This window comes from Myiozetetes cayanensis, unplaced genomic scaffold (assembly GCF_022539395.1).
Source record: "Myiozetetes cayanensis isolate MyiCay16 unplaced genomic scaffold, myiCay2020 scf5-8, whole genome shotgun sequence".
Taxonomy (NCBI): Eukaryota; Metazoa; Chordata; class Aves; order Passeriformes; family Tyrannidae; genus Myiozetetes; species Myiozetetes cayanensis.
This window is the reverse complement of record NW_026087742.1, coordinates 44754596-44781209: the sequence shown is the minus strand read 5'-3', so window position 1 is coordinate 44781209 and position 26614 is coordinate 44754596. Positions and strand designations below refer to the sequence as shown.

Here is a 26614-nt window from a genome sequence, read left to right as displayed (position 1 = left end):
CTTTCCCATATTTCTTTAAAAAAAAAAAAAAAAAAAGCTTCTTTTCCCTGCAGCACCTTTAAACCACATGTGAGTCACTTGAGACAGCTGGAGCAGGATGTGCGGAAGAGTTTGCTGTTCTAAGTATTACAGCGATCTTACTACAATATCCAGCTAATGCAGTTTCATATATTTAACCTCATAGGATTAAAACCCTCTCACTATTGTTGATATTTTAAGAAATGAGTTAAGATTGTCTACAACTCAGCTTATCTTCAGATATTACTAATAAGTTATCTGTTGTACATTCAATGACTTCAAAGAGCCCACCTAATCTTTGCTGTTACATAATGCAGGTCACTAACAGATGGATTTTGTAGGAAGGTTTTATGGCTAAGCTTCATTTTTATCCCCTTTAATTGGAGACTGGGTGTGCTGGGTGCTGGGGAGACAAATTAAACAGGAAACTTCTGGTTTTCCTCCTACCGCCAAGGAGTGTGATCTTGAAATGCCTGGAAAAATCTAGTAAAATTGTGGAGGAAATAGAGCTCTCTCTCTAAAAATTAATTGTGGTTAAGATTTTGAATTTTGTTTTGTATTTCTCATAATGGTTGGGTCACCTCTTCTGAGATTTTCCACAAAGTTAAAGCAGTCAGAGCTCCCTTGTAACTTCTGGGTCTGTTACTTAGATGCAGAACGCTGCCACTTGAGGAAGATTTCAGCTCCCCTCATTATGGTGATGGTCGTGGGCTGCATCTGGATGATGAAACCATTTGTTCATCCCGGAGCATGATATTGGCCCCGTGTGTTGCAGGATGAGTAACAGCACGTGGTTTTGGCTGCCTCCAGCCCAGAGATGCCCACTGGGAACCCAGCTCTCCTCCCACACTGCCATGGCCACAGTCAGCAAGTGCCCAAGGGGCAGCAGGGGATGTTACTTTGTGCCTCTTCTCTACAGACATTTTGCAGAGGCTGCCAACACCAAGGGTGCTGCGTGACATGAGGTGTGCCTCAAAGTGAAGTTAAAGAGGTGGACAATTAAGAAGAATGGTTTTGGCTGAAGGAGGAGGCAGATGAACTTTATAAGGCATCAGCATTGAGGGCTACCCATTTGAGTAGCTGGGTGCACTTTACTCATGTCAGCATCAATAAAAGTCATACCAAACTCAGTAGCAACAATGCACCTTCTAATTTTACTTGATTTCCATGGCTGGGATGCTGAATGCATCAATCAAATTACTTATTTTTGCCTTTGTTTTAAAACGTCCCTGGAGAGGAAATTCGCTCTTCACCTGCTTCCCACATGGGAAGCCCAGCTGCTCTTTCAGGCTCAGTTTCCAAACACAGGGCTGCCCTCAGCTGACATTCTTCCATAAGAAGATTGCTAATAATGCTAGTAGTTCACAATCTATTTTCATTCTAGGAATGGAATTTCAAATGAGGGCTTTTTATGCCTGCTGCTTAAAAAGGATTTGAGCTCTTTGTGAGAGGATGCTTTAAAAGAATTCTCATTTCAGTGTCCTGTCCCCCATTGCCTCCTACCCTTGTGATGCTTCCTGTGTCATCTGTGGCTTCATGGCCAGCCCCCATGTGGATTTTTTTCTGCTTTCATTTAATCAGGGTTGATGCCACCCTACTGGCCTGTGTGGCCAGCATGGCCACAGGCAGTTGCAGCTGATCTGCTTGGACAGGTTGTTCTCAGTGTGCCACTGCATTGGAGCCAATGCTTTCAGCAGCTAAACTTAGGAGCAACATGACAGCTGTGTGAGATCATTGTGTTGCAGGAGCTTATCCAGCGGGGCAATGTTTTGGAGACTGGCACTGCATGTTTTCCTGGCTAAACAGTCTGCTCTGCCTGGTTACAATGTCCTTTTGTTTACTTCAACTCAGAGAGGATTTCTTACTGTGCCTGTGGTTAAAGCTGAGATGCGAAAAATATGTTTTCCTTGATCTCTGTGCGACAAAAGGAAATACTACAGGGCCAGTATTGTTGCTTACTTATGCTCAGCTGCTCTTGACCTTTCATGACTCTAAATACAAGGATGTTGGCCTCTTCTGGTAAATTGGTTGTGATAACACAAATAATTTCACTTACTATCAGATGTACTTTAACATGAAACAGGATTCTTCTGCTTGGAAGTTTAATATTTCCTTTTATACAATGCTGTAGAAGCATCTCAGTGTTTTAACCTTCAACATGAGAGAAGTCAGCCTCAGCTCCTTGGCAGGAAAACAGGTTTTTTTAACCAAAAGCAGCAGTCATAGTAAAGTCAAGGATTTCTCTAAGGAGTCCTCTGTCTTTACAAAGCTGAAATAGCACTATGTGTTTGCTTTCTCTGCCTCTGTAGAAATTTAAGATTTCCCAGAATATTCTGAGATGGAGGGGTCCAACAAGGATCATCAGATCCAACCCTGAAGTGAGTGTCCCATACAGAGATCGAATGGGGATTGATACCTTGGTATTATTAGCACCATGCTCTAGCCAACTGAGCTTATCTCAGGGTATCCTGTAGAGAAGCTGTTTCTAGTGCATTGCCAGTGCAGCCAAGGACTGCAGAAGGAAAAGAGAGCTCTAGACTTCCTAGAAATCCATAATCTCACCCTTTCAGCTAGTTCTGAAGCTCTTGTGAAGTGCTGTATTACTACAGCATTTTAAATGAAGACTGACAGATTGGAAGGAGGTATTTCTAGCTGTGAGCTGCTGTATAATGGGGAGGGACAGCACTCTGCACTGAGAAGTGAAATTCAAAGAAACACAACTGGCAACATTAGAAGGGTTCTCAAAGGAAAAGTACTTGGTTTTCTTGGAGGACAACCCGACTGGTTAAGACAGGTGTCTAATGTGAGAGAATGAAATATCTTAGAAATACCTGAAATTCTGAGGTCTGCTTTCCGCAGTACATCACATGAATAGGAATATGAATGTGAAGTACATAAGGAGCACATAAGTTTTAAAGTGTCTAAGTGCTAAAGATAAGTGTGTAAGCACTAAGAGCTACCTGTGTCAACTTGGAAAAGAAAAAACAAAATCAGATGCCACTGGTAGCACACAGATTTCTGAGTCCTGATGTAGTCAACACCAACAAAATTAATTTCAGGCTATCCTAAAGAGTGTGAGCATAACACATTGTTGATAAAGCAGAACAGTTAAGGTATTTACTAAAGCTGCTATACAGACACGAGTTTTCATGGGGGACTTCTCCAAATTGCAAACATTTAAAACGTAAACGTTCTTTGACACATCAGGATAGCTGAACCATGAAATAAATAGGTAGAAACCCTGTTATTCTATTGAATTAGCTGAAAAATGCAAAAAGTGAAGAAATAATGCAGCAAAATGTAAGGAAGTAAACTTGAATTAAACAGAGACAATCACAAAATTGGATCTATTACAGGAAATAATTCAAATACATGCTATGCCTTGAGTAGTATCTCTTAAAATTGTGTTATTTTGGTCTTCTGTCTCAGTATCCTTACCCCTCTGCTGACTACCCCATGCCTGCAGTTTGTATTGTGCTCCTGAAAAACTGAGGTTAGTCAGGACCATATCACTTTAAAAAAAAAACCACCACCCAACACACAGACAAAGAAAGAAAAAAACCAGGCTGGGAAGGGGGAGCTAAAGCCTCTGCTGCATTGGGCTGTTTGGATACATTGGCTGCAGCAGTGGTCACGCATCCCTCCGCAGTCTGCTGATTTCGCAAAAGAGGGGGGAAAGGGTTCGTTTTGCAGCCCAGATGCTGTCAAACACAAGCAATCAATGGAAGAAATGGCACAATGAACAGACAAGCATGTGGAAGCAGTTTATGAAGAAATAGTTAAATACCGAGCTTTGTCCTGGCCGACGCTGTAAGTACGAGCTCAACAGCAGATCCCGTGGTCACTGCAGTTGTTTGTGGGAGATGTTTTAGCACCCTGATGCTTTTAGCACTCACAGGTGGAGAAAGCAATGACTGTGACACGTTTCAGAGTGTATTTAGGCAAATAACTGTACTGTCTGTCTCTCTGCAGGATTTTTGAGTCGCTCACAAGCTGCAGTGCACTGGTAGGGTGGGTGAAGAATGAGTACATGAGCTTATTCTCCTTTCCTGATGGCTTGTCTGGGCTCCGCTTTATAGATATGCTAGCAGATTGCTGCAGTGCCACCCTCCTTGTGCAAAGGCTGAATTTCAACTCTGCCTTAATGCACTGCTGTACACAGTGCATTTTTTCACACTCCAGTGGGTGACTTAACTTAAAAAAAATCCTAGAATTATTTGTTATACAAACTTTCTTCATGCCAACTGCTCTATCTTAAATTTTTCTTATATATGCAATTGTAGAAAGCTTATGAAACTCCAGTAGCTTTGTGTGTTACCATCAGGAGATTAGTTCTTAACATAGCTCTGCCAAAAAGAGTGCCAAGTATGATTTATTACTCAAAGGAATGATCACTTTCCTATCTTTGGTCTGTTGCTAGCTGGGGTAATTGTATGTATTTTTAAATGTAAACATTTTTATTATGGAAATCCAATGTCTTGCTCTTTGGCAAATGATTTGCTGCTTTTTACTTTACATATGCCCTAATTATCTAGTACAGCTTTAAAAACAAGCAAAAAGGCAGAGCTAGAGCAAGTTTACTGCACTGTGTTCCTCAGTAAATTTTTTTGGAAATCAGACAAAATTTCTTTATTGTAGCTAAAACTATGCATGTCAGCAGAGTTAAAAAATGAAGTAGTAAGTATTTTTCTTGTTATTTTATGAGAATATTAATTTTGATTTCACCTAAGTACTGCATAAGTCCGTGGTGATTTGCACTAAACCAGAGAATGTCATCTATTTGATGTCCTCTACAGCTGTACCTTTGTACTTCATGCAGCTTCTGAGGAAACCACTGGGAGATCTCACTCCAGTGCCAGGGGAGTTAACAGCAGGGTAGTTGTGATGAGCAGCCTGTGCTGGGGTGTTAAGGAGGATAAATAGTTGTTGCAAGGGGGAGCCTTCTTTCCTACATCTCTTTTGGGACCTGGCAGAACTGCAGCTCCTGATAGCAAAGGCTGCAAGTACATACACACTTCTGCCCCCATCACGCTGTTCACCTCATTGGGGATGTAAGGCAGAACCTTCCTCACACTGTGGAATCCACAGGGAAGTTTTCCCTTCATTGTTTTGGGAGTTGCCCTCACCTTGCATTCCCAGAGGTATTAAACCTCCACCAGCTCTCTGTTCTATTTGCAAAACAGCTTTTTACTGCTTGTTACAAGAAATTGAATTATAAGAGACCAAATTTATCCCTTAATGAGTTTATGGCAAATTACTGTTACCTAGGGAGCACTCTGGCGGTGAATGTGAATGCTGAGGCTGTGGTATTGTCAATGTCCATTCTTGACCCTTCCTCTCCTGTATCAGGATTGTCACCCTTCCAACACCAAGTGGAATCTTTGGTTGGAAAAAGAGTTTCCAAAGATTAAGAAAGTAATCATTTGCATTGTCATGTGTTGTAAGAATACAAAAATAATAAAAAACCGCAGTCCAACATAACTTATTTCCATTCTCATACTGAAAATATGCAGAACTATAACATAATTTAATTAGATAAAATTGTTTTAAAGGCTGCTTGCTGTTATATAAAGACAGTGGGAAAAGTTCAGCTCCTGTGTACTTCCATTGTTTTCAGCAGAATTACACTGGGGTGAATTCAACATTTTCAGGGGCCAACTCAAAAATTTTTCTTTCTCTGTCTCTCTCTCTTGATTGTTTTCCTGTTTCTCAGATGTGATTTTGCTGTGACCTCCAAGGCAACAGGCACATATTTATAAAACATAATACAGCAGATCCAAGATGCCCTAGTTAGGACCACATTTGCCTGAGGCTCCTGGAAAGAAAATGGAAATATAGCAGCACTTCCAGAAAAGCTGATACACCAGATATCTAAAACTAGCCTGTGGCCATTGTACTTCACAATGTTTGGGTCTGCTTGGATTCTGCTCTCAAAAGTAGAGTTTCTAAAAGACCAGACGAGTTTTTATGTTAAAATATACAAAATTGTAGCATTTTCTTGAAAAGTTTAAACAGTGTCTAGCTGGCCAGTTTGTATGAACCCTTGGAATAACACACAGAATTGAAAAAATGCATGTCAGATTTTGAAGTATTTGAACTTTTGGAAGATCTAGTAGTTTTTGAAATAAGTGTCAATTCAGTCAGCAATAGTTTTTGTTATACATGCAATTATTTAGCAATTATTTCTGCCTCAGCTAAGAAATATAACAACTCACACATTACTTTGGTACAGTAGGGTCACATTTTTCTTCTAAGTGTGTATTTAATGTATATATTTGCATTTTATAAGTCTTAAGCTAAATCTTTAAATGGGGTGGTCTAGTTCATTAGCATTTTTCATCTTCCTTTTGATTAAATCAACAGAAGATGGTCATGGTTTTGCACTTTTTAGCAAGTATGTTTGTTGGTTGTGATGAAGATACACCAGAGCTGTGTGAGAAAGGAAGGTTTCACATTCCCTGAGGAGACCTACATGTGTTTATGCACAAAGAAATGTGCAGCCATGAAGGTCAGACTAGAAATAAATGAGGCTTAGTTATCTTCCCTGAAATTACCTGTAGAAACTTTCTCCACCCAGATCAAAGCAAAATAAGGTGTAATTTCTGATAGGTGATGATTACACTCACAACATGATGGGGCAAGTGTTTTGAGCTCCTCTGATGACCTCTCAGGAGGGCATGAATGTGCCTCAGGCTCCTCTCAGTGGTAAGGTTTAGTTTCTATTTTCTTACACGAGAATGATACAGCTGGTTGCATATACCAATCACCACCTATTTGAGATAAGACAGCTGGTAGAAAGTAGTAAAAGTCAGAGCTTTAACAATCTGGTCTCTCATAAGGAAGGAAATAACAGTGCTAGTATTTAAATCACCAGTTTGTCCCAGTTTTGTCTGGAATAGAGTTAATTTTCTTCCTAGTAGCTGGTACAGTGCTATGTTTTGGATTTAGTAGGAGAATAATGTTGATAACACATCGATGTTGTAGTTGTTGCTAAGTAGTGCTTAGCCTAAAAAAAGGACTTTTCAGTTTCTCATGCTCTGCCAACAATGAGGCGCACAAGGAAGCTGGGAGGCAGCATGGTAAGGACAGCTGAGCCAAACTAACCTAAGGGATATTTCATTCCATAGAATGTCATGGCCAGTATATAAACTGGGGAGAGGGGCCGATCACTGCCCAGGAATGGGCTGGCTGTTGGTCAGTGGGTGGTGAGCAATTGTGTCTTGCATCACTTGTTTTGCTTGGGCTTTATTTCTCTCTCTCTTTTTGTTGTGTTCCTTTGCATTACAATATTATTTTTATTACTCTTTTTATTATTATTATTATAATTTCAAAATTTAAGCTGTTCTTATCTCAACCCATGGGTTTTACTTTTTTTTCTGATTGTCCTCCCCATCCCACTGGGGGAGGATGGATGAGCAAGCACCTGAGTGGTACTTAATTGCTGGCTGGAGTTAAACTACAACAGAGTTTTAGTTAAAACTTCAGTGAAACAAAAGAAACAGCTTGTACTTTGCTCTTTTAGGACAGGTTAATTTACTTGTCCATCTCTTCATTGATTATATATGGTACATTGTGGAGCTCTGTAGCATTAACAGCAAAATTATTGTCAGATTTTAACTAATGTAAGCCGAGATCCTGGGGAATGTGATAGTAGATTCAGAGTGGTCTGATGTGCTTTACAAGCAGGCACCAGCTGTCACCAAATCTTGTTCTGTAAAGTTATTCACACTATTAAAGAATTGCTAATGTCAGATGTTTGGAGGCTTGTTAGGAGAGAAGGGGAATTGCAGGACCCTCAATCCTTGCTTATGCTACTTGCACTTTCTCCATAAAATGCTCCCTGTAAATCTTCTCCTTTCTCCTCTAATTTCTCCCTCCTTATTGGTCTTTGTCTCCATCCCAGGACAATTCCTACATGAATCATCACTTCTGATCAACTCTCATGAGATTTTTCATAGCAGTGCTGTCCCCAGCCTGCCCCAATCCTACAGCAGCATCTTGCATTTCTCCTACTTCCCAGGCCACAGATGCACTGCTAAATAGGAGAGCGAGTGAAGGAAAAAGTGCTCAGAGGTGCAGTCAAGCTCATGCCTGCATGTGCTGAGCCAGGTTCTCTGTTAGAACAGTCCATGGATGAGAGATGGAGCAAGTTGTGCACTGGAGGGCAATTTTTGCAATGTAGAGTGACATGGAGTCTCATTCCAAGTGCTAATAATTTTCAGCTCATTACCTTCATGTTCATACTGGACTGGCATTGGAAACGCTTGCCTGGGTCTTGACATTGGCTTGTGTTATCCCACCCTGTGCCAGGCAGGATCTCAGCATAACACTGTTGATCCACCACAGCAGGTTGGATTTGAGAGCTGAAGAACTTAAAGTGCTTTCTGGTTTGCTTTGGTTACTCCTGACAGTGCTAAAAACGTCTCTTTGAATCATACTGGTTGTTTGATGTTTATACAATGTATGTATATACACACAGAGACATCCCCCAAACAGCAATGGTGGTGAAAGCTCATCATTTTGGGACATACACAATCATATACAATACATTATTTGGTTACCTATGTTATCAAACTCTCTCCTACTGCAGAAAAATGGATCATTAGATCTGAAAAGGATTTTAAATTTCTTCTGTGAGAGATCCATTAAAATGGATTTATTGCAGTTTCTCATTAGCTGTGACAAGGATGATGTCACAGACAAGTTGTGCATGCACTGTCCTCTAAATAATAAATGAGAAGGACCCTGTCTCCTCTTTCTCTAATGGATTAATGTTATAGCTGGATGGAAAAGGCAGCAGCTTCCTTTATGGAACTTAATGGAGCACCAAAATTGTTTAGACTCTGTTGAGTGTATTTATCTCAGGGGCTCCTGCTTGTCCCTTTATCTTGATGTCTGAGCATCTCTCTTAATGTGTTGTAAAATTCTACTTTGATTAAATGGAATAACAATGAAGTCTTACAGATTTATTAAAAAACCCAAGAAATAACAAAAAAAAGTGCTTGTTTCTTTTCAGTCAACACAAATTCTGTAATCTAGAAATCTTTCAAATACCCTTTCAGCATGGCTTCATATATTAAGTATTATTGTAGCAACTCCAATACAAAAATGTGCTTCTCATTTCTTTCTTTCTATTGCAGTGCTTGCAAAGAGAGCTTTGTTGTTATAAGCTTCTCATTAATCGTAATTATCGTTAATAAGGTGCTGTTTAATCAAGAAGTTCAAAACACTCTGCAGACACTCATGAATGCAACTTTATTTATGCAACCCCTGTTGCTTAATACAGCTCTTTGTGAATATTGTTATTGCTGTTTCATATGTTGAAATGTTCATATTCAGTCCTTTGGTCATTTTCTTTCAGTGTCAGTCCACCTTTTTAGCATTTTGAATTGGGGGCAAAGAAATCCATTGAAACAGCTCTTAAGAAAGTAATACCTAGAATTGAGTATATTGTGAAGTAATACAAAAAAAAGGAAGAGATGTCAAATCATGGGCTTACCAAATCTTGGCAGAGTTCTAAGAATAGTTTTCAACAGCAGTTGCTGTTGTGAATGGCACCTGCTAAATAAACAGGTGATGTTTAAGTGCTTTCACTCTGGTTTGCAACATCTGCAAATGACTTAGGTATTCTCAGCTTTTAAAATATTTCCTCCCCACTGTCTTGGTATGCTGATTCAAGGCAAATCTCTGTGTTAATCTCCTTGCTTCTGCAACATTTGGCATTCCTAGATGAAAATTTTCAGCATAATATGTCCCAGTTTAGCTACAAGCACTCCCACTTAAAAAGAAGAAATCAATACAGATGAATTCCCTGCTTAAGAGCACACTGGTCATAGACAGAAAATGGCATAGCATTTGTCATCAATTCTGGCTTACAAATAGCACAGAGATAAAACTACTTCTGTTCATGTCTGTCAAACTCTATCCATACTTGTATAAGTATGCAGTGATCATAAAAGTCGTTTTTTACTAGGCTTGGAGAAATGAAGACAAAAAGAAAACATATTAATTTTTTATTAATATCAGTAAATGAAAAAAAAAAATTAACCATGCAACAAACACATCAGAAGTATTTGTCTCTTGGTCTTAATACCCTTTGACAGAAAGATGAAAAGCACTCATCAGAGGTCATTTCGCTCTTGAGTCTGACACAGCTCCCTATCCTTTGAAGGAAAATTTGGCTGGCTGCTATGTGGAATTGTTCTGGAGAAAGAGATGGCCTGCAAAATATTCCCCACTTCTTACTTATGGACCTGCCTCTCTCCTGGACCTGAGTCATGGAGGCACTCAGGATTAAGTTTGTGTCAGTAACTTTATGCTATACAAAAGTTTTATACAATCTAACTAACCATCAGTATTTAGGTCTTTTGACCTAAAATGAATCCTGTTTCCTCTAAGCTCCCACAAATCTCTCAAGAGCACTGTAAAGCCACAGGGGGCACAGAGGCCTGCGAGCAGGGTTACCTGGATGTGTGGCCAAGATCTAGCCTGATTCTGGTCTTGAGCACACACAAGTTGGTGTGCATCTGATATGCTGCATTCTGTACCTAGGCTGGCGTGATGCCAGGCACAAGAATAACTCTGAGAGGAGGGGCTGAAGAGCAACCCTGCAGAGAGGGATGGGGACGCTGGTCAGCAGTGAGCCCTGGCAGCCAGGAGGGCAAACCCCATCCCAGTGTACATCAAACAGCATCACCATCTGGGCAAAATAGGGGATTTGTTGTTTTTCAGGTTAACCTCTCAGAATTCTCTCCCACAGAAGTTTATAGGTTGACACATTCTGATTTGAATGAAGTGAGGATGATGAGGAGGCACTGTGCAGCCTGTGTCTGAACCCACATCACATAACATGACCATATGTCCCTACAAGCTGGTGTTCATGGGAAGGAAATTGTAGTCACTTTTATCTCCTCCCTCCCTTTCATTGCTGTCCTCTTGCAAAAATCTCTTAATGAACTCTACTTTCATAATGAAATACTGAACCCAGACAATCTTTCAGCTACTTAAGTGTTATGCTAACAGCATGTTCTGCTAACAGGTACTGCAAGTTCTATTTCTAGGACTGGTTCTGCAGCTGGTACTGGGGTGTTTTAACTGTTATTATTAGTGGAATGGGAACTGGTGCGAGGAGAATTTTCTGAGATACCAGGCAAGTCTCCACACTGAAAGCTATCAATTTTTTACTCAAGTACTCTAATAACTAAGCATATAGCTTCAATCACACATGCCAGACAAGCCCTAGATATAAGATATTGTAAATCGGATACTGCCTGGTTGACCCTGATGGCCACAATATTTGATGGTTTAGTCTCCGCAGATGAGATGGCTGGACTTGAGAGCTCTTCAGGGCTGGAATCTGGAACTAAAGAGGGCTTCTTCTGTCTTCCCCAAGTGCCACTGGGTATTGCTGGAGCTTATATACTTTTCCATAGGTCAGGATCAGTCTGGTCCAAAGTCATGCTTTCTCTTCTCTCCTCTCTTCACAAGTCTGGTCTCTTCATTCAGGTAGCTGTGACGTATCTGTAGGTTCTGAATTTTGTGAGTCCTTCTAATAGTTACCTTTATTCTAGATTTGATACTACAGTGCTACTATATCAAACAAACAGCTATTACAAAATATTTTGTTCCCCAGCCTAAATCAGACAGTCCTGTGGTATGTCTGGATGCAAGAGTAAAAATGATGTGTTTTGCTTTTTTACCTTAAGCTGGGTCATCTTATGGTATGTTCAGGTGCAACAAACAGGACAAAATCACAAACATAAACACTGAAATTCTCTGCCAGCTGACTGGACAACCATTAGCTTCTTTTTTAGGAGACCACATTGAAACAATTTTTGACTAAATGTATCCATTAATTTTTGTTTTGTACCCTTACACTTAGCAAATCTGAGTTGCATGAGTGCACTACTGATGATACACAAAGCATCTGTAGTTGCCCAGATCACTTTCTCACAGTATACAGTACTAACCTCTGTTTGATTTATTAAAAATATTTCCTACTAAACCTGAAATTTCATGGTCCAGAGTTCTTGGTCAGAGATAACCTGATTTCTTCCAATTAGAGTGAGTTAACTTCTAGCTCAATTAGGGAATTTCAGTTTCTGCACTTTTTTTTCTACTAGCCTTGTCATCTTGGTTCCCGTGCTGAATGCTAAAAATAAAAGAGAGTGCTACTTGCCTTTGTTACTTAGCCTCTGTAATAGGCTGTGAATGAGGCTTTTGAAGTACAGAAGTCATATCTCAAATGTGCCTGGAAATCATTTGAAAGCTGCTGCAGAGTAGGAGATGCATATTTTGGTGAAGTAGTACACTGCAAATAGTCTGCAGTCCATAACTGCTTTGAAAGTCTCTGACATGGTGAATCAGAGTTCAGTTTCATCAGCTGCAGTTATGTCAGCAATACACTCTTGTCTCACCTGGAGATCCCTCAAATCAGGGCTGTCTGTATATCTCATACCTCCTGAAGAACAGAATGACTTGGCAGGTTCATGATGTCATCAAGATTCCCTCATCATAAGCTTTCCATTAACTCAATGTGAAGAAAGGCTCTTTCTAAGAGTAATTAAGGACAGGATAAGTATTAGGAAAATGCTTAGCTTCATTAATGCTCCTTTGAGACTTGCTAATATCTTCCCCTCTATGAAAGTATTGGGAATATTCTGTAACTGTACACTTGAAATTTTCTGCTCAGGCTTTTGTCAGTCAAATGCAGATTTCTGAGTTGTAGTCTAAGAATCTCTATCTACCTCAGACCTTAAAGAATGAGATACTGCCAAACACATTCATACAGTCATTCAACTAATCACATTTATGTATAGCTAACACAGGTTAGTGTTTTGCGGCTATCAAGATTTCCTGAATTCAAATATCTGCAAACAAAAGGGGGAACCTCCATACAATAATAAATACTAATTTAATGAAAGAAAAAAATTATTTCAGCACTTGAAAAAGCTTTTTTTCTCAGGACTTTCAAATCACTATGATAATAAATTCTTTCCAATCCTCATTGCAATCATAAGAATAATGTTGAAAAAGAGCCCATACTGTCCTTGGAAGAGAGAAAGTCCTTCTAAGAACATAGCTACTCCTAGCAGCAGGCTAACATCCTTCCTTCCTGGCCATCTGTGCTGCAAGGTGAACAAAGGGGAAGATGCTAGGCCAGAGAAGGTAGCAAGGCCAGATACTACATTAATAGCATTCAGGGAATGGTAATGCCTAAACCAAACATAAATTCATTTTACTGATTGGAGAAAATTTTTTCTAAAGTTCTGAACCCATCTGCTCTTAACTGAAATGCTGAATTAAGATCAGTACCAAGATTTGAATATAGCTAATCCCTTCACTTGAAGGTAAAAACAACTACTTTAAATACAATGTGGGAAAGGATAACTTTTCATATATATGTATTAGTTATGATAATAATTTGGAGCTTGATTTACTTAATAAGTAGGAAAATTTCCTAAGTATATTTTTTCTTCTTTAAACATTTGAATATGAATGAAGAATTATTCTTGATCATCTAAAACAACTAACAAAGGTGTTCTGATTCAGTATACTTCAGGATACCTAAGCCTGAACTGCCTGTTAGTCTGCAGTGTAGGAGGAAATGTACAAAGAACTCAGATTCTAAGATTATGTATTCAGAATTTAGGGCATGACTGATCTCATAGTAAATGAATATTCTTCCTAAATTCATTTTTGGAATAAGTTCATTTACTGTTTTATCTTAAGTGCATGTCTGTAAAGTGCACTTCAGGTGCACTCCCAAGACTTTGTGTATCTGTTAAAATGGTTTTCTGTATACAGCACACTGTAGTCCCCTTATCTAACCGAGAAGGGTATTTGGTTTTCCTGGTATTTCAACCACTAGTCATGTTGCAAAACAATAATCAAGGTGTGAGTTTTCCAGGTTACTCTTGAAGAGAAGTGCTTGAGGGAGATATTTTTGTAGCTAAAAGAATGATTTTGGCAATCCAAACAAAATCTATTTAAAAGAAAAACAAGGGGAAGGAGATCCATAAAAGTACTCACTTCCCTCCCTGTGGAATCATATTTTCAGAGCATTAGACCAACTACTTTTCCTTCCAGCCCTGTATCACTTACAGAGACTGACTTCAACAAACCACTACCGGTATAATTATTCTGGAATTTTAGTATTTTCTGTATAAGGTCTCAGTTTCTATCTTGTCCTTCATCTGATTTCTCATCAGGGACTCAGGAGACTGACACCCCACTGCTAGATAATTCAAAAATTCTTGTATTGGCAAGTCTGGACAGAACAGTGTGTTGCTATGGTGGATGATCCAGACTGTTTCAGATACTAGAAATTAGTGTTCAGCTTGGACTTAGTGTACCCTGCTTTGGAGCAAGAAGAGCTTATCAATTAAGCTGTATATCTCTAAATTGTATCATATTGTGCAGTCAAGTCATAACTCATATTCCTGTTATTTTTTTTCTCAGCCTAACAGCCCTATTGTTTATATGTTTGTGTCTACAGAGCTCTTTAGGTTTCTGTATTATGATTCATAGACAGCGTCATTTTCCCATTTCATTGGAAAGCCTGTTAAATGGTTCAGAACTACCACTAAGCACAATGGTTCTCCTTCTGTTTGTCCTTTTGTGTGGTATACACTGCTTTCAGTTTCAGAGGAGAGGGCTTAAAATCTCCGTGTTTCTGGAGAACAGTGGTGAGGTTTTAACCACATGGTCCTTTCCCTCAGTTTTGTGGGGATTTTAAAGCCCTTTGCTCCAGCTGCCATGTATTGCTGCATGTAGTCATACTTCTTGAGTCACCTTTTCCATAAGTGAATTACTGCAGGTCTTGTGTTAAGCACATTTACTTGTTGAGAACTGTGTTTCCTTTGTTCCTCTGAGAAAGAAACAGATGAAGTTGGTACAAGACATCTTTTTTTTTTTTAATTTCATTTAACTTATTCTGAAGAATAAGTATTGCACTTTTTTATGCCCCTGAGACTAATTTCCTCAACTTCATGGCTTGAGATAACAGTCAGCTGATGTATCCATGCAGCACTGAGCTGAGGAGGCACTGGTTTCATCCTGAGAACAATAGGGCTGTCAGCTCTGCTTGCTGTGATACTGGGTTATTACTGTTCTGCTGCTTCTGGTTTCGGAGCTAGCAGTTGCTCTGTTTGCTCAGGTAGCTCTGAACTCTTTTCCAGGTGCATCCGTACCAAAACTACTACTTACCATTATGGCCTTACTTCACTATTTGTTGCTGGAGGCTGTCTTCTCTCTTTTAATAATAAAGAAGTTTTCACAATAAGTACATTTCAGTGAGTGTCAGATGACCACCATGCTGTGAGGCAAAGAACAGGAGAGGTGGTTCATTCAGCTTGAGGGAACTACAGAACCTTGCTGCAGATCATAGAGTCATGGAATGGTGTGGGTTGGAAGATTACCTAATTCCAACCCCCCTGCCACAGGAAATGACACCTTTCACTAGACCAGATTGCTCAGAGCCCCATCCAGCTTGGCCTTAAACACTTCCAGAGATGTAGCATACACAACTTTTTTTGGGCAATCTGTTCCAGTGCCTCACCACCCTCACAGTAAAGAATTTCTCCCTAATGTCTAATCTAAATCTACTCACTTTCAGTTTGAAGCTGTCCCCCTTGTCCTGTCACTGCATGGTCTTGTAAAAGTCCCTCTCCATATTTCTTGTACTGGAAGGCTGCAACAAGGTCTCCATGAAGCCTCCTCTTTTCCAGGCTGAAAAATCTCAATTCTCTCAGCCTTTCCTCATAGGAGAGGTGCTCCATCCCTCTAATCATCTTGGTGGCCTTTCTCTGAACTCACTACAACAGACTGATTGTCTAGTGGGGACCCCAGAGCCGGATGCAGCACTCCAGGAGGATCTCATGAGAGCAGAATAGAGGGACAAGATCACTTCCCTCATGAGAACAGAGGCCACTTTGCTTTTGATGCAGCCCAGAATAGGCTTTCTGGGCTGCAAGTGCACATTGCTGGCTCAAGTCCAGCCTCTCATCCACCAGCACTCCCAAGTCCTTCTTAGCTGAGCTGCTCTTGGTCTGTTCATCTTCCAGCCTGTATTGATACTGGGAGTTGCCGTGACGCAGGTTCAGCACCTTGCACTTGGTCCTGTTAAACCTCATGGGATTCACATGGGCCCAGCTCTCAAACTTGTCCAGGTCCCTATGGATGGCATCCTGTAATTCAAGCCTCCTGCTATGGGCCAAGGACATCTTCCACCCACTAGACCAGGTTGCTCAGAGCCCCATTCAACCTGGCCTTGGACACTTTCAGGGATGAGGCATCCACAACTTCTTTAGGCAACCTCTTCCAGTGCCTCACCATACTCAGTAAAGAATTGCTTCCTAATATCTAACCTAAACCCATCCTCCTTCAGTTTAAAGCCTTTCCCCCTTGCCCTATAAGTTCATGCCCCTGCAGAAAGTCTCTCTACAGCTTTCTTGTAGGTCTCCTTTAGGTAATGCAAGGCTGCTATAAGGTCTCTCTGGATAACAAACGTCAGCATTGTTTTGAGCTTGCCTGGAAACTCTAGTGTGTGTTCTGATGAGCAATACGTCTGTGCTCTCATCCACACTTATGGTGGTGCATTTTTTTTTCTTCTAAGTCTTGCGGTTTGATTAGGTGCTAAAACTGCCTAAATGTAAACCAGTTGCAATTAATTCCTATTTCCTTAATAAATCACTTTTCTCAAGTATCTGCTTGGGTGCCTGGTTCATGCAGTCAAGGTCAAATACAATGCCAGATTTGGGAATAGCTTGGTAGAGCCTCCTGAGCTTTTTTTTCTTCTCACTCCCCATGTGGCATGTAGTTATCAACTCAGGGTTAGTTGGGATTTTATTTTATTTGTCAAACTTACTGCTATTCTAGGAAACTGTGGCAATTATGGAGTTGCTGGTCAATGATTATACTAGTCTATGGGGATAAGGGGGATAACTGCTGCTCTTTCTGTTGCTGGTGTGACCTTGGAAAGGGTAGGTAAAAACTGACTTTCTTCAAAAACTGACTACAACATTTGACCTGATTTTCATGTGTTAAATATTTTTATCCTTTTACATATATTTCTGATGTTTCTTCAAAAAGAAATGATGTGCAAATGCATCAAAATCATCACACTCTAGAGAAAGAATCACTTTTGTACAGCTACAATCACTGCTTTATATAAAAATCAACGAGTGTAGCATTTTTATCCATTATAATATGAATAGCATTAACAATATAGTATTTGTATAATTAATACTATCAATAATATAAATATTATTAAAGTATTGGAATTTTTGAAAACTTTTAGTTTACTTTTAATATTTAAATTGTATGTGATAAAGCATGAAAACTGATGTAATGCATAACAGTATAAATACAGAGACATACATTTCGCTGGTACCAGTGATTTATATCTGTTGATGGCATGGACCACTTATATCAGTTGAATTTGCTACACAAAAACCGTCTAGACAGTGAACATATTAAGGATATTTTACTTCCATCATTTCTAGTTTGCTGGCACATTATTATATTGCACTCTATCAGGTCCATCTCAAATTTCTGCAGAATAGCTACCTCTGAGAAGCAGCTCTTTAAATTTGTGTGGTACCTGCAGATGTGGGATAGCCTTGAAATAATTGGATAGAAAGGCATTTTTAACTCAGCTAGTATACTTGTGTGTTGACAGGAATGATTTATATTTAAGAGATATCTTTCTTTTTAAAATTTTAACCCCTGGACAGTGTTTTTCTTCAAGGTTCAGCTGCTTTCTCTGGACTGTGTACCAGCCCTTGTTATATTTGTAGTGAGTCTGGTCTAGGCTCATTCAGACCTACTTCTGTTATTGCATGGAGTGGGATCCTAATTATGAGAAATAAACCTGTCATAAGCTCCTGCCTAATAAATCCAGGAGAAAGCTGAATTCAGTGAAACTGGGGAGCCATTCTATATTTGTAACCATATACAGGAGTTATCCCTGAGATGACTCCACACTATTTGAGATCAGAGATTAGACCTCAGGCACATTTTATTTTCAGGTTGTTGGAACTCTCTTGGCACTCATTTGTCAGCCTTTAGTTCTGCCAGATATCCTTGCTTTCTCCCTTTTAAAGGGATACTTCTGTCATGCTAACCAGTTTAGCAGAATGCAAGTTCTTATTTTGTGTCACAAGGCACATATCCCTGTACTTACTGGTAAAACCATTATTGGTAAAACCAAAATGATGTCATATGTATGAGATATGAGTTGTACATTCCCATTCAATTTACAGTTAACTAAGAAAGCAGTTTGGGAGGAGAATGAAATGTCCTATAGCAAAATACTTTCATCCCACCCCATTTACACATGGACTGTTTGTACCTACAGTACTGAAAGGAGCCGTGATTAGGGTGAGGTGGTTGTACCACAGCATATCCTTTAACTTTGAAGACAAATTGTAGGTTCAGTCAAGGCTACCCATGAGTACAGCAGGTGGATGGGGTATCTTTCGCTGTGCACATCCCACTAGTGGCCTACCCAGCTGTGCTGCAGCTCTGGTCAGCTCAGCTTGCTCTCATGCTGTGCTGTTCGCAACTGCTCTCCTGCTTGAAGATATACACACCTCCTGTTGTTGGGGTCTTGTTCATTCCAACAGAAGTTCCATAAGCAGTAATGGTTTTGTGATCAAATTGTGCTTTCAGACAGTATGAAACATCAATTGAGCATTAGCTACTGCTTAATTTGTAAACAAATTTTGTCCTCTAAACTGTGGATTGTATTCAATAATTCTGATGGCTCTTCTATGCTTCCCATGCTACTGGAAGGACTATTAACAGTTTTGATTTAGTTACTGTTGAGGAAAGAAACTAAATGTATATTTCATTTAGACTGATCCTAATATTAAAAGGGTGGATGAAGAGTGAACAGATAGATAATTAGACAACCAGTACTAGTTTTAGAACATAAATTTTTGGAGCAGTATTAGTATATATATGCATCTAACTGATTTGCAGGCAAAGTTAGGTATTTGTGTAGCTATACCTGTGGCTTCTACCTACAACTAATCACAGGCATCCACAGAATTGAAGATTGTTTTTACAGTTTGACTGCTAAACCTTCTCCACCAAATTTCAATTAAAGACAGGCATAAAATCCTGCAGCAAAGGTGTTTTCTTTTAAAAACTAATAAATCCCACAGTAGAAAATTGGTATAGGCAATGGTTGTAACTGGTTTTTTTTTTCCAGGAGAGATTTATGGTTGTCTATACTCATAAATTCAATGAAAGAATGTTCTCAGATGCTGCAGCTCAATATCATATAAAACCATAAGGTAACCTGTGTGACCACGCTCAGCTCAGGCACTGAAGATGTGTAAGGTCAGCAAGTTAAGTGGGCCAGGATAAATGTGTATCTGGTATCTGACAGCCAAGTTGGCTCTCTTTCTTACCATGGGAGACAACACAGACATGACTGTGTTGAAATCTTTCTAGGATTGTGATGTGATCTGGTAGCAAACAGACAACACCTTTTGGTCACATCTATGCTGGCAACACCAAGCACATTTGAGGACTTAGCCACTGTAGAGATGTCACTTCACACTGTGATGTAACTTGCTCTTCTACTAGGCAAACTGTTTATTGAAATAATGATTTTTAGGCTGTTTTTAGGTAATTTGGACCTATCCATTTTCTGAACAAGGTGTCATTGTCAAAAATCCTAGAAGATATTTTTCTTTTCCTGGGCTTGTCACTACCAAGAACAAGTAACATATCAAGGGGCAAGATAATACAGGACAACATTTGAGAGGCCAAATCTAGAAATAGAAAGGAGTCTGAGAAAGTGTGTCAGTCACTAATTATGGAGGGCTATCTCTTGAATCATAATTAGCTTTCTATTATAGCATATTTTTCCTTTATCCTTCCTCAAGGCAACTGAAGCTTCTCAAAAAACTTTAAATGTTATTCATCACATTTTTGATGTGATTTTCTAATGATGCTTTAGGGGAATCAGTATAAGCTGGCTGGTCTTCCAACTGTGACTGCACATGTAGTGCCCTTAAGCCTGGCTTCCCACTGCAGCCAAAATGCCTTTTCTTAGCACTCCCCTCCCAACTGCAGCTCATTATGCAGCTTTCTTTTCATAGAAAGCATGTTTTGCTTTCTCTGAAATCATTCACACCCGAGCAAATGGGTCTGGACTTGTAGGCCCTTTGCTTAAGTCTTTATTACTTAAGTATGACTTCATATGGACTTTTCTTTGGATTACAACCTAGATATACATCTCAGGATCCACAGAAAAAAAATTATATTGAAACCATTTAGTAACATATTATACTAAGTTAAATTCTTCATAATTCTTGCTACAGTAAACATGCATTCAGAATTCATATACTTCAACATTTCGTTTACTAACTAAATAAATTCATTTACTGACTTGAGGAAAACCTATAAGTATTAAAAAAAATAGTCAAGCCACAAATTCTACTTGCCTTTCTTTCATACCATTTGTATTTCAGTATCATGCTTACACAGTAAACTAATTCATCTTTTGCAATTTAGCCAGAGTGGTTTTCCTTTCTGGGTCAGGAAAGAATGTCTGTGCATTGCTGTTTGAGAAGGGACATACACAACTGCACACTATGAAAAGACTTGCCAGCACTGTCAGAGGCTCAGAGAAGGATTTACATTTGCACAAATGCAGAACAATAATGGAACACCACTGTTGTCCTCCTAGCTCTCTCAAACATATCTTCCTTAGGCACTAACTTAGCAAGTATATTGAGGTATACTCTTATCTGCAGCTTGACAGCTCATGCCTTGCCTCACTTATATACTGTTCTGGTGCTACAAAATCCGGTGTGGCAGCTTGAAGAAAATAGCTCCTAAAGGTATGTGCAGCATAGAGCAGATATTGATTTTTATATAGCTTAGGAGTGGGGATTAGCTGGGGAGAGTTTGAATCCTCCCAGCGGAAAGTCATGGCAAGCTAATTAATCTCTTCCCCTAGCTGAAAGCCATTAGAATAGAAGGGCAGAACTCTTCTCCATAAATATTCTGCTCAGCCTGTTATTTTCCTTGATGGCATAATTTTATGTCAAGACTGTAATATATATCATAGAGCAATATATATCCTAAAATAATTGCCCATTGTACTGGTTTTGGCTGAGATAGAGTTAGTTTTCTCCTTATTAACTAGTACAGCACTGTGTTTTTGAATTTAGTATGAAAATAATGTTGATAATACACTGATGTTGTAGTTTTTGCTCAGTAGTGCTTACTCTAAATCCAGGACTTCTTGCACAAGAAACTGTAAGGGAACAGAGCTGGGACAGCAGAGCCAAAGTGGACAAAAGGGTATTCCACATCATAGAACATCAGGCTCCCCATATAAACTGGGATGTATTGGCCATGAGGGGTGGATCGCTGCATGGGCTGGGCATTGGTCAGAGGGTGGTGAGCAATTGTTTTGTGCATCACTGGTTTTCTTGGGTTTAATTTCTGTCTCTCTTTTTCCTGGATTCCTTTGTATTACATTATTATTATTTTTATTATTATTTCAATTATTAAGCTGTTCTTATCTTAATCTATAGGTTTCACCTTTTTCCCTGATTCTTTCCCCTATCCCACCATGAGGGAGTGAATGAGTGGCTGCGTGGTGCTTCGTTGCCAGCTGGCATTAAACCATGACATCTGTTTAATCAGTGTATTTACAGCTATGTGTTTGTCATTGTACTGATTGTATATATTAAACTGGAGGAGAAGCAGGAAATCTCACTGCTCTTTCTCAGTTCTCCATGTGCTTAAAAGTAACACACAAGTAACAAAGTTTATAATTAGTATCATGACTCACTCAATACCACTAGCTGGTACTCTGCCCTCAAAGGAAATGACTTTTTCATACCGTTCTGTTCAATTCTGGTTTATATTAATAGCCCTCCCCTTTTCCCATGTGTCTCTTCTTCCAGAACTCCTGAGCTGATGTTAAGAAGTGTCTTCTAGCAGGTGTGAGTCAGACTTTTGGACCTTACCAATACCCTTCCAACTGTGCTTCCTTCCAGAAAAAAAAAGGAAGAAAAATCAGAAACAGCAGCTTCCAGAATTCCACTCCTTTTCTAGAAGATAAATATAAATCAATTGCACAAGAAGATAGCCTGAATTCAGTTTAAGAAACTAAACAGTATCTCCTTGCTTTCTGAGATCTGTCCTGCTACATCTGTTTCTAAGACAATGGACTTCTGTGAGCAATTAAGCAAGTGGCTTTAAAAGAAAACTGGAGAAGTGGCAGATGGTGAAGCACAGAGACATCTTGGATATATCAAGGATGAAGTGAACACTGAGTGGACTTTCACATGCTTGCGCTTTCTGCTGTCCACTGAAGACATGATGAGCAAAAAAGATTGAAAATAACTTTCTAATTTATAAATCCAAGGTCCACTTCATGTTCCTATCAGGAAGATATCAAAGAAAAAGAGACAATGGAGATCGAGGATAAGAACAGGTAAAAAAAATTAAGTCCTGAAAGAATTTACTGTTAGGCTGGCATATTGTTGCTCTCCCCCACATGGTCAGAATTTAAAGAATGATTCTGATACTTAACTAGTGTTTGTACAAAATTGCTACTTTTAAAGGTGAAATTGATTTCTTAAGTTACACAATAATACATAGGTGCCAGGTTCTGCAGCATTTACTTATGAATTGTCTCTGAGAAATGAATGAGAACTACTTGAAAAAACTAATCACTCTTTTGAGTAATGGATTCATAGTCTAACTTTCAATTTACATATATCGTCTCCACTGAAGCATTTTTTGAAGACAATTGAAAGTTTCCTTCCTGTATTTGCCTAACTCTGAATTCAACATACTGTTTTACTGGAATGAATGTATAATCTTGTCAACAGCTAAAAAGCAAAGCAAGTTCTTCACATGAACAGTGTCTAAACAAATCTTATGAGATAAATGTTTATTTGTTGTAAGTTACAACATGTTAAGTTGTAATTAGAAGTGTTCTTATTTGCTGTCACTGGGCCTGCAGGAAGGCAACAGCCTCCACCCTCAGCCCTGCAATCTGCAGAACCCCCACTGATGTGCAGCTCTGTAGCCCACAGCCTCTGCTTTTTTCTGTATGTTAAGAAGGTGGGCTTTGAACTGCGGTAGACAATTCTTAGTAACAGCTGACTACTCTTTCAGGATCTGTTCCACTGGCTTCCCAGGTAATTCTGTGAAAATTCATGGAAATTATGTATTTCCTCTGCCAGATGACTGTGGGATAGAAATTTGGGGGATTGAATCTCTCTCTTTTTCTTCTTGTTACTTAACTAGGCCCTTCTATTGCAAATTTTATATATATGGGAATCTCTGAGGTTTAGGCATTGCAGAGACTACCTGTGCAGCGAGGTCTTCTGTAATCCAGTGACGTATGAAGGCCTTTGTAAAGACCTAGACAGATGGTCAACATAGTTGGTAGCAAGGACTGAACTGGACCAGAAACAAAAGTACAGAACTGCCACGGACAAGAGCTGGAAAGTATGTAATGTCCTAGATTGAGTCACAGGGCCAATATTAAAGCTGGAGACTGTGCATTAGACAGAAGATAGACTTAAGAAATCATCAGAGCTCTTGCCAGCAAGAGACAAACAGGCTCGACACATGCTTGACTTCTATGTGTGAGTGGCTCAACCTATTCTGCTAAAAGCAGATTTCTTGCACTGAGAATTATTCATGTTGCAAACAATTAAAAATTCTATGTCAGTATTGACATTCTTGGATACTATTAAATCATCAAATCAGATGGGTTGGAAAGGACCTCTGAGATCATCAAGTCCAATCCTTGATCCACTACCACCACAATTACTAGACTATAGCACTAAGTGCCACATCTAGTCCCTTCTTAAATATCTCCAGGGATGGAGAATCCACCACCTCCCTGAGCAGCCCATTCCAGTGCCTGATTACCCTCTCTGTAAAAAATCTCTTCCTAACATCCAACCTAAACCTCCTCTGGTAGAGCTTGAGACCATGCCCTCTTGTCTTACTGATAGCTGCCTGGAAAAAGAGACCAACCCCCATCTGGGTACAACCTCCTTTCAGGTAGTTGTAAAGAGTGATGAGGTCTCCCCTGAGCCTCCTCTTCTCCAGGCTAAACAAACTCAGCTCCCTCAGCCTCTCCTCATAGGACTTGTGTTCAAGTCCCTTCACCAGCCTGGTTGCTCTTCTCTGGACCCGCTCCAGCACCTCAATATCCTTCCTGAACTGAGGGGCCCAGAACTGGACACAATACTCAAGGTGTGGCCTCACCAGTGCTGAGTACAAGGGAAGAATCATGGGGAATGATGGGCTTTGTTCCACCAAGATCATCAATAACAAATATCCTGTCGTGTCAGTTATGTAGTGATTTTTGCTCACGCAGTTTTATGGGGTTTTTTGCAAGTCTCAGTTAAACTGAGTTTCCATTAGACTATGTAGTGATATTTCAGAACCCTTCCACTGGATTTTTTTAAATTTCAGTATCATTCAACTACAAAAAACCAAACCAAAACAAAAAACAAAACAAAACAAAAAAACAAACAAAAAACAACACCTAAAATTTTTCTACAGTTTACCTAAGCTCTAATATCAATACAGTACCTAGCTCTTTTTAAAGGTAGTCAGATGTCAGTTTTCAAACTGGAGTGCCTCTCTAGGTGTTCTGTTCATTGTCTCACTGTCCTTTTAACTTTGCAGAAAACTCCCTTAACCTCTATATTTCCTATTTCTCTTGTGTGTAAATATGCAGAGATATGCCAAGGAACATAATGTGTCTCTTCTGTCACACTGACAGAAATATAAACAGCAATTATGGCATTTATGAAAGCCATTAGCCAGCTAATCTAATTTTGACCATGTATTTCACTAAAAGCAGTCAGGACATCTTCATGTCTTATCCTTACTGAAGCTACAGGCTAGCACACACTCCATTCTGAAGATATCACAACTGCCTTGTTCTTTGTGTTTCAGCTCCATCAAACTGAGCCAAATTAACTCAAACAATTCAAATAATAAGAATTTGTTAAATTTGGTGATAGCATCAGAACTGAGGTTGAGGGTGAGTGTGGAAGAAGTTTCCACCAGTAAATTGGAAAGAAGAGTGAAATGCAGTGAGGCTGTAGGAAGTCTGTAAGTACTTGATGTCTTACCCCGTGCTACTTTATGCAGGACAAGGACATGGAAACACAGCCTCTGGTTCCCAATGAACAATGCTGCAACTCCTGTGTATGAGGTAGTGTTTGGAGGAGTATTTACTTGTAGCTATTACAGCTGTCTGATGGGACTTGTCACGCAACCCGGGAATCCCTTTCACTTCCTGTGTTTTCCCAGAAGAGGATGCCCTGTGTTCTTTCTTCCCCTTTTCTTTGCTTCCTCTCACTAGGCCTTATATATGGCTCATGTTTCTTCTTCCGTGCCACCTGTTCTTTAAGGTTAAATTGTTGCTTGTATTTCTGCATGGAACTCTGTTGGGAGGGAGAGAGAACTGATATGGAGGTGGAAAAGAGCTAGGGTTGTCTGAGGTAGAGACACTTGCAGAGGAGCTTGAAGTATCTTTTCATAATTTAAGAAAACTATTTGTATTTCCTTCCGTTTGATATTCTAATTTTCTCTATATACATGGGGCTCTGTTCACTGATATCAAGAAAATATTATGAAACTTTGGAGAATGATTAGATGCAGTATTCAGAGGCAACAGGGATCAATAAATCCTTCTTAAAATATTTAATGCGTGGGTAATCTGGGGCCATTTTAGTTATTGAGTGGATCTTCCTCACTTATGTGGAAAGATAATAGCTTCATTAGGTAATCTGGAATTAAAATAAGAAAAATATCTTAAGGTAGTATGGGGAAAAAAACCCACCTTTGATAAGCTGATGACTGTGTGTCCTAAATGGAAGTAAAAAACATGGGCACCTAGATTAGGCACTGAAAGCAATTTGCAAATTTAGGTTTTGCTTCTTTGATGTTTCAAGGTTAAAGTGAGTGTTCTAAATCTAGCCCTTCTGTTGGTACCAAAGGATGAAATAAAATACCACCAGTAATTTAACATATTGCTTATTAAAAAATGTAAACCAACAGCAGCTCTTGCAACACTGTGGTCCCTCCAAATGCAATTCTCCAAAGAGCAATTGAGGAATTTATTTTTAACATTTGGTTTAATCTTTTGCATAATTTGAAATCCCAAGCATTTCATGCTGGTATTTTGTTATCTGTACCATCTGGAATAGAAAACTCTGTGATTCTTAGCAATTCAGATTCATGGAGTAATGGTTACTGTGTCATAGTTAAGAGTAAGGTTAGGCCTTCTCTTCAAGGTCTTAGCCTAAATTAGTCTTTTCCTAGAGGTGGATCTTAGATGAAATTTTATTTTAGCATTTGAGATTTTGAAATCCTATAATTTATTTGTACCTTCTTGCCCTGCTCTTTATTTGTAAAGAACAAACTGAAACAAATTTTATAGATCTTGTAAGTACTTTCCATTAGCATTTTTTTAGTGCCATCAAGAAACTCACTTGAACATTAAAGCAAATAACTGAGAGATCAAAATCATCAGATGAAAATAAATGTCTATTCCTGGCCTCTGTGTCCTTTAAACTTTTGC

The 26614-nt window shown here is 39.3% G+C and overlaps 1 protein-coding gene across 1 annotated transcript in view; it reads left to right on the top strand.

Moving 5' to 3' along the window:
• Window positions 1–3624: 3624 nt before the first annotated feature.
• Window positions 3625–26614, top strand: part of SACS (sacsin molecular chaperone) — a 62259-nt gene continuing 39269 nt past the window's right edge. Inside the window, exons 1-2 of the mRNA XM_050333167.1 lie at window positions 3625–3828; window positions 21954–22486. Coding sequence (XP_050189124.1) covers window positions 22464–22486 — 23 coding nt within the window. The 5' untranslated portion in view covers window positions 3625–3828; window positions 21954–22463. The remainder of the gene's footprint in view (window positions 3829–21953; window positions 22487–26614) is intronic.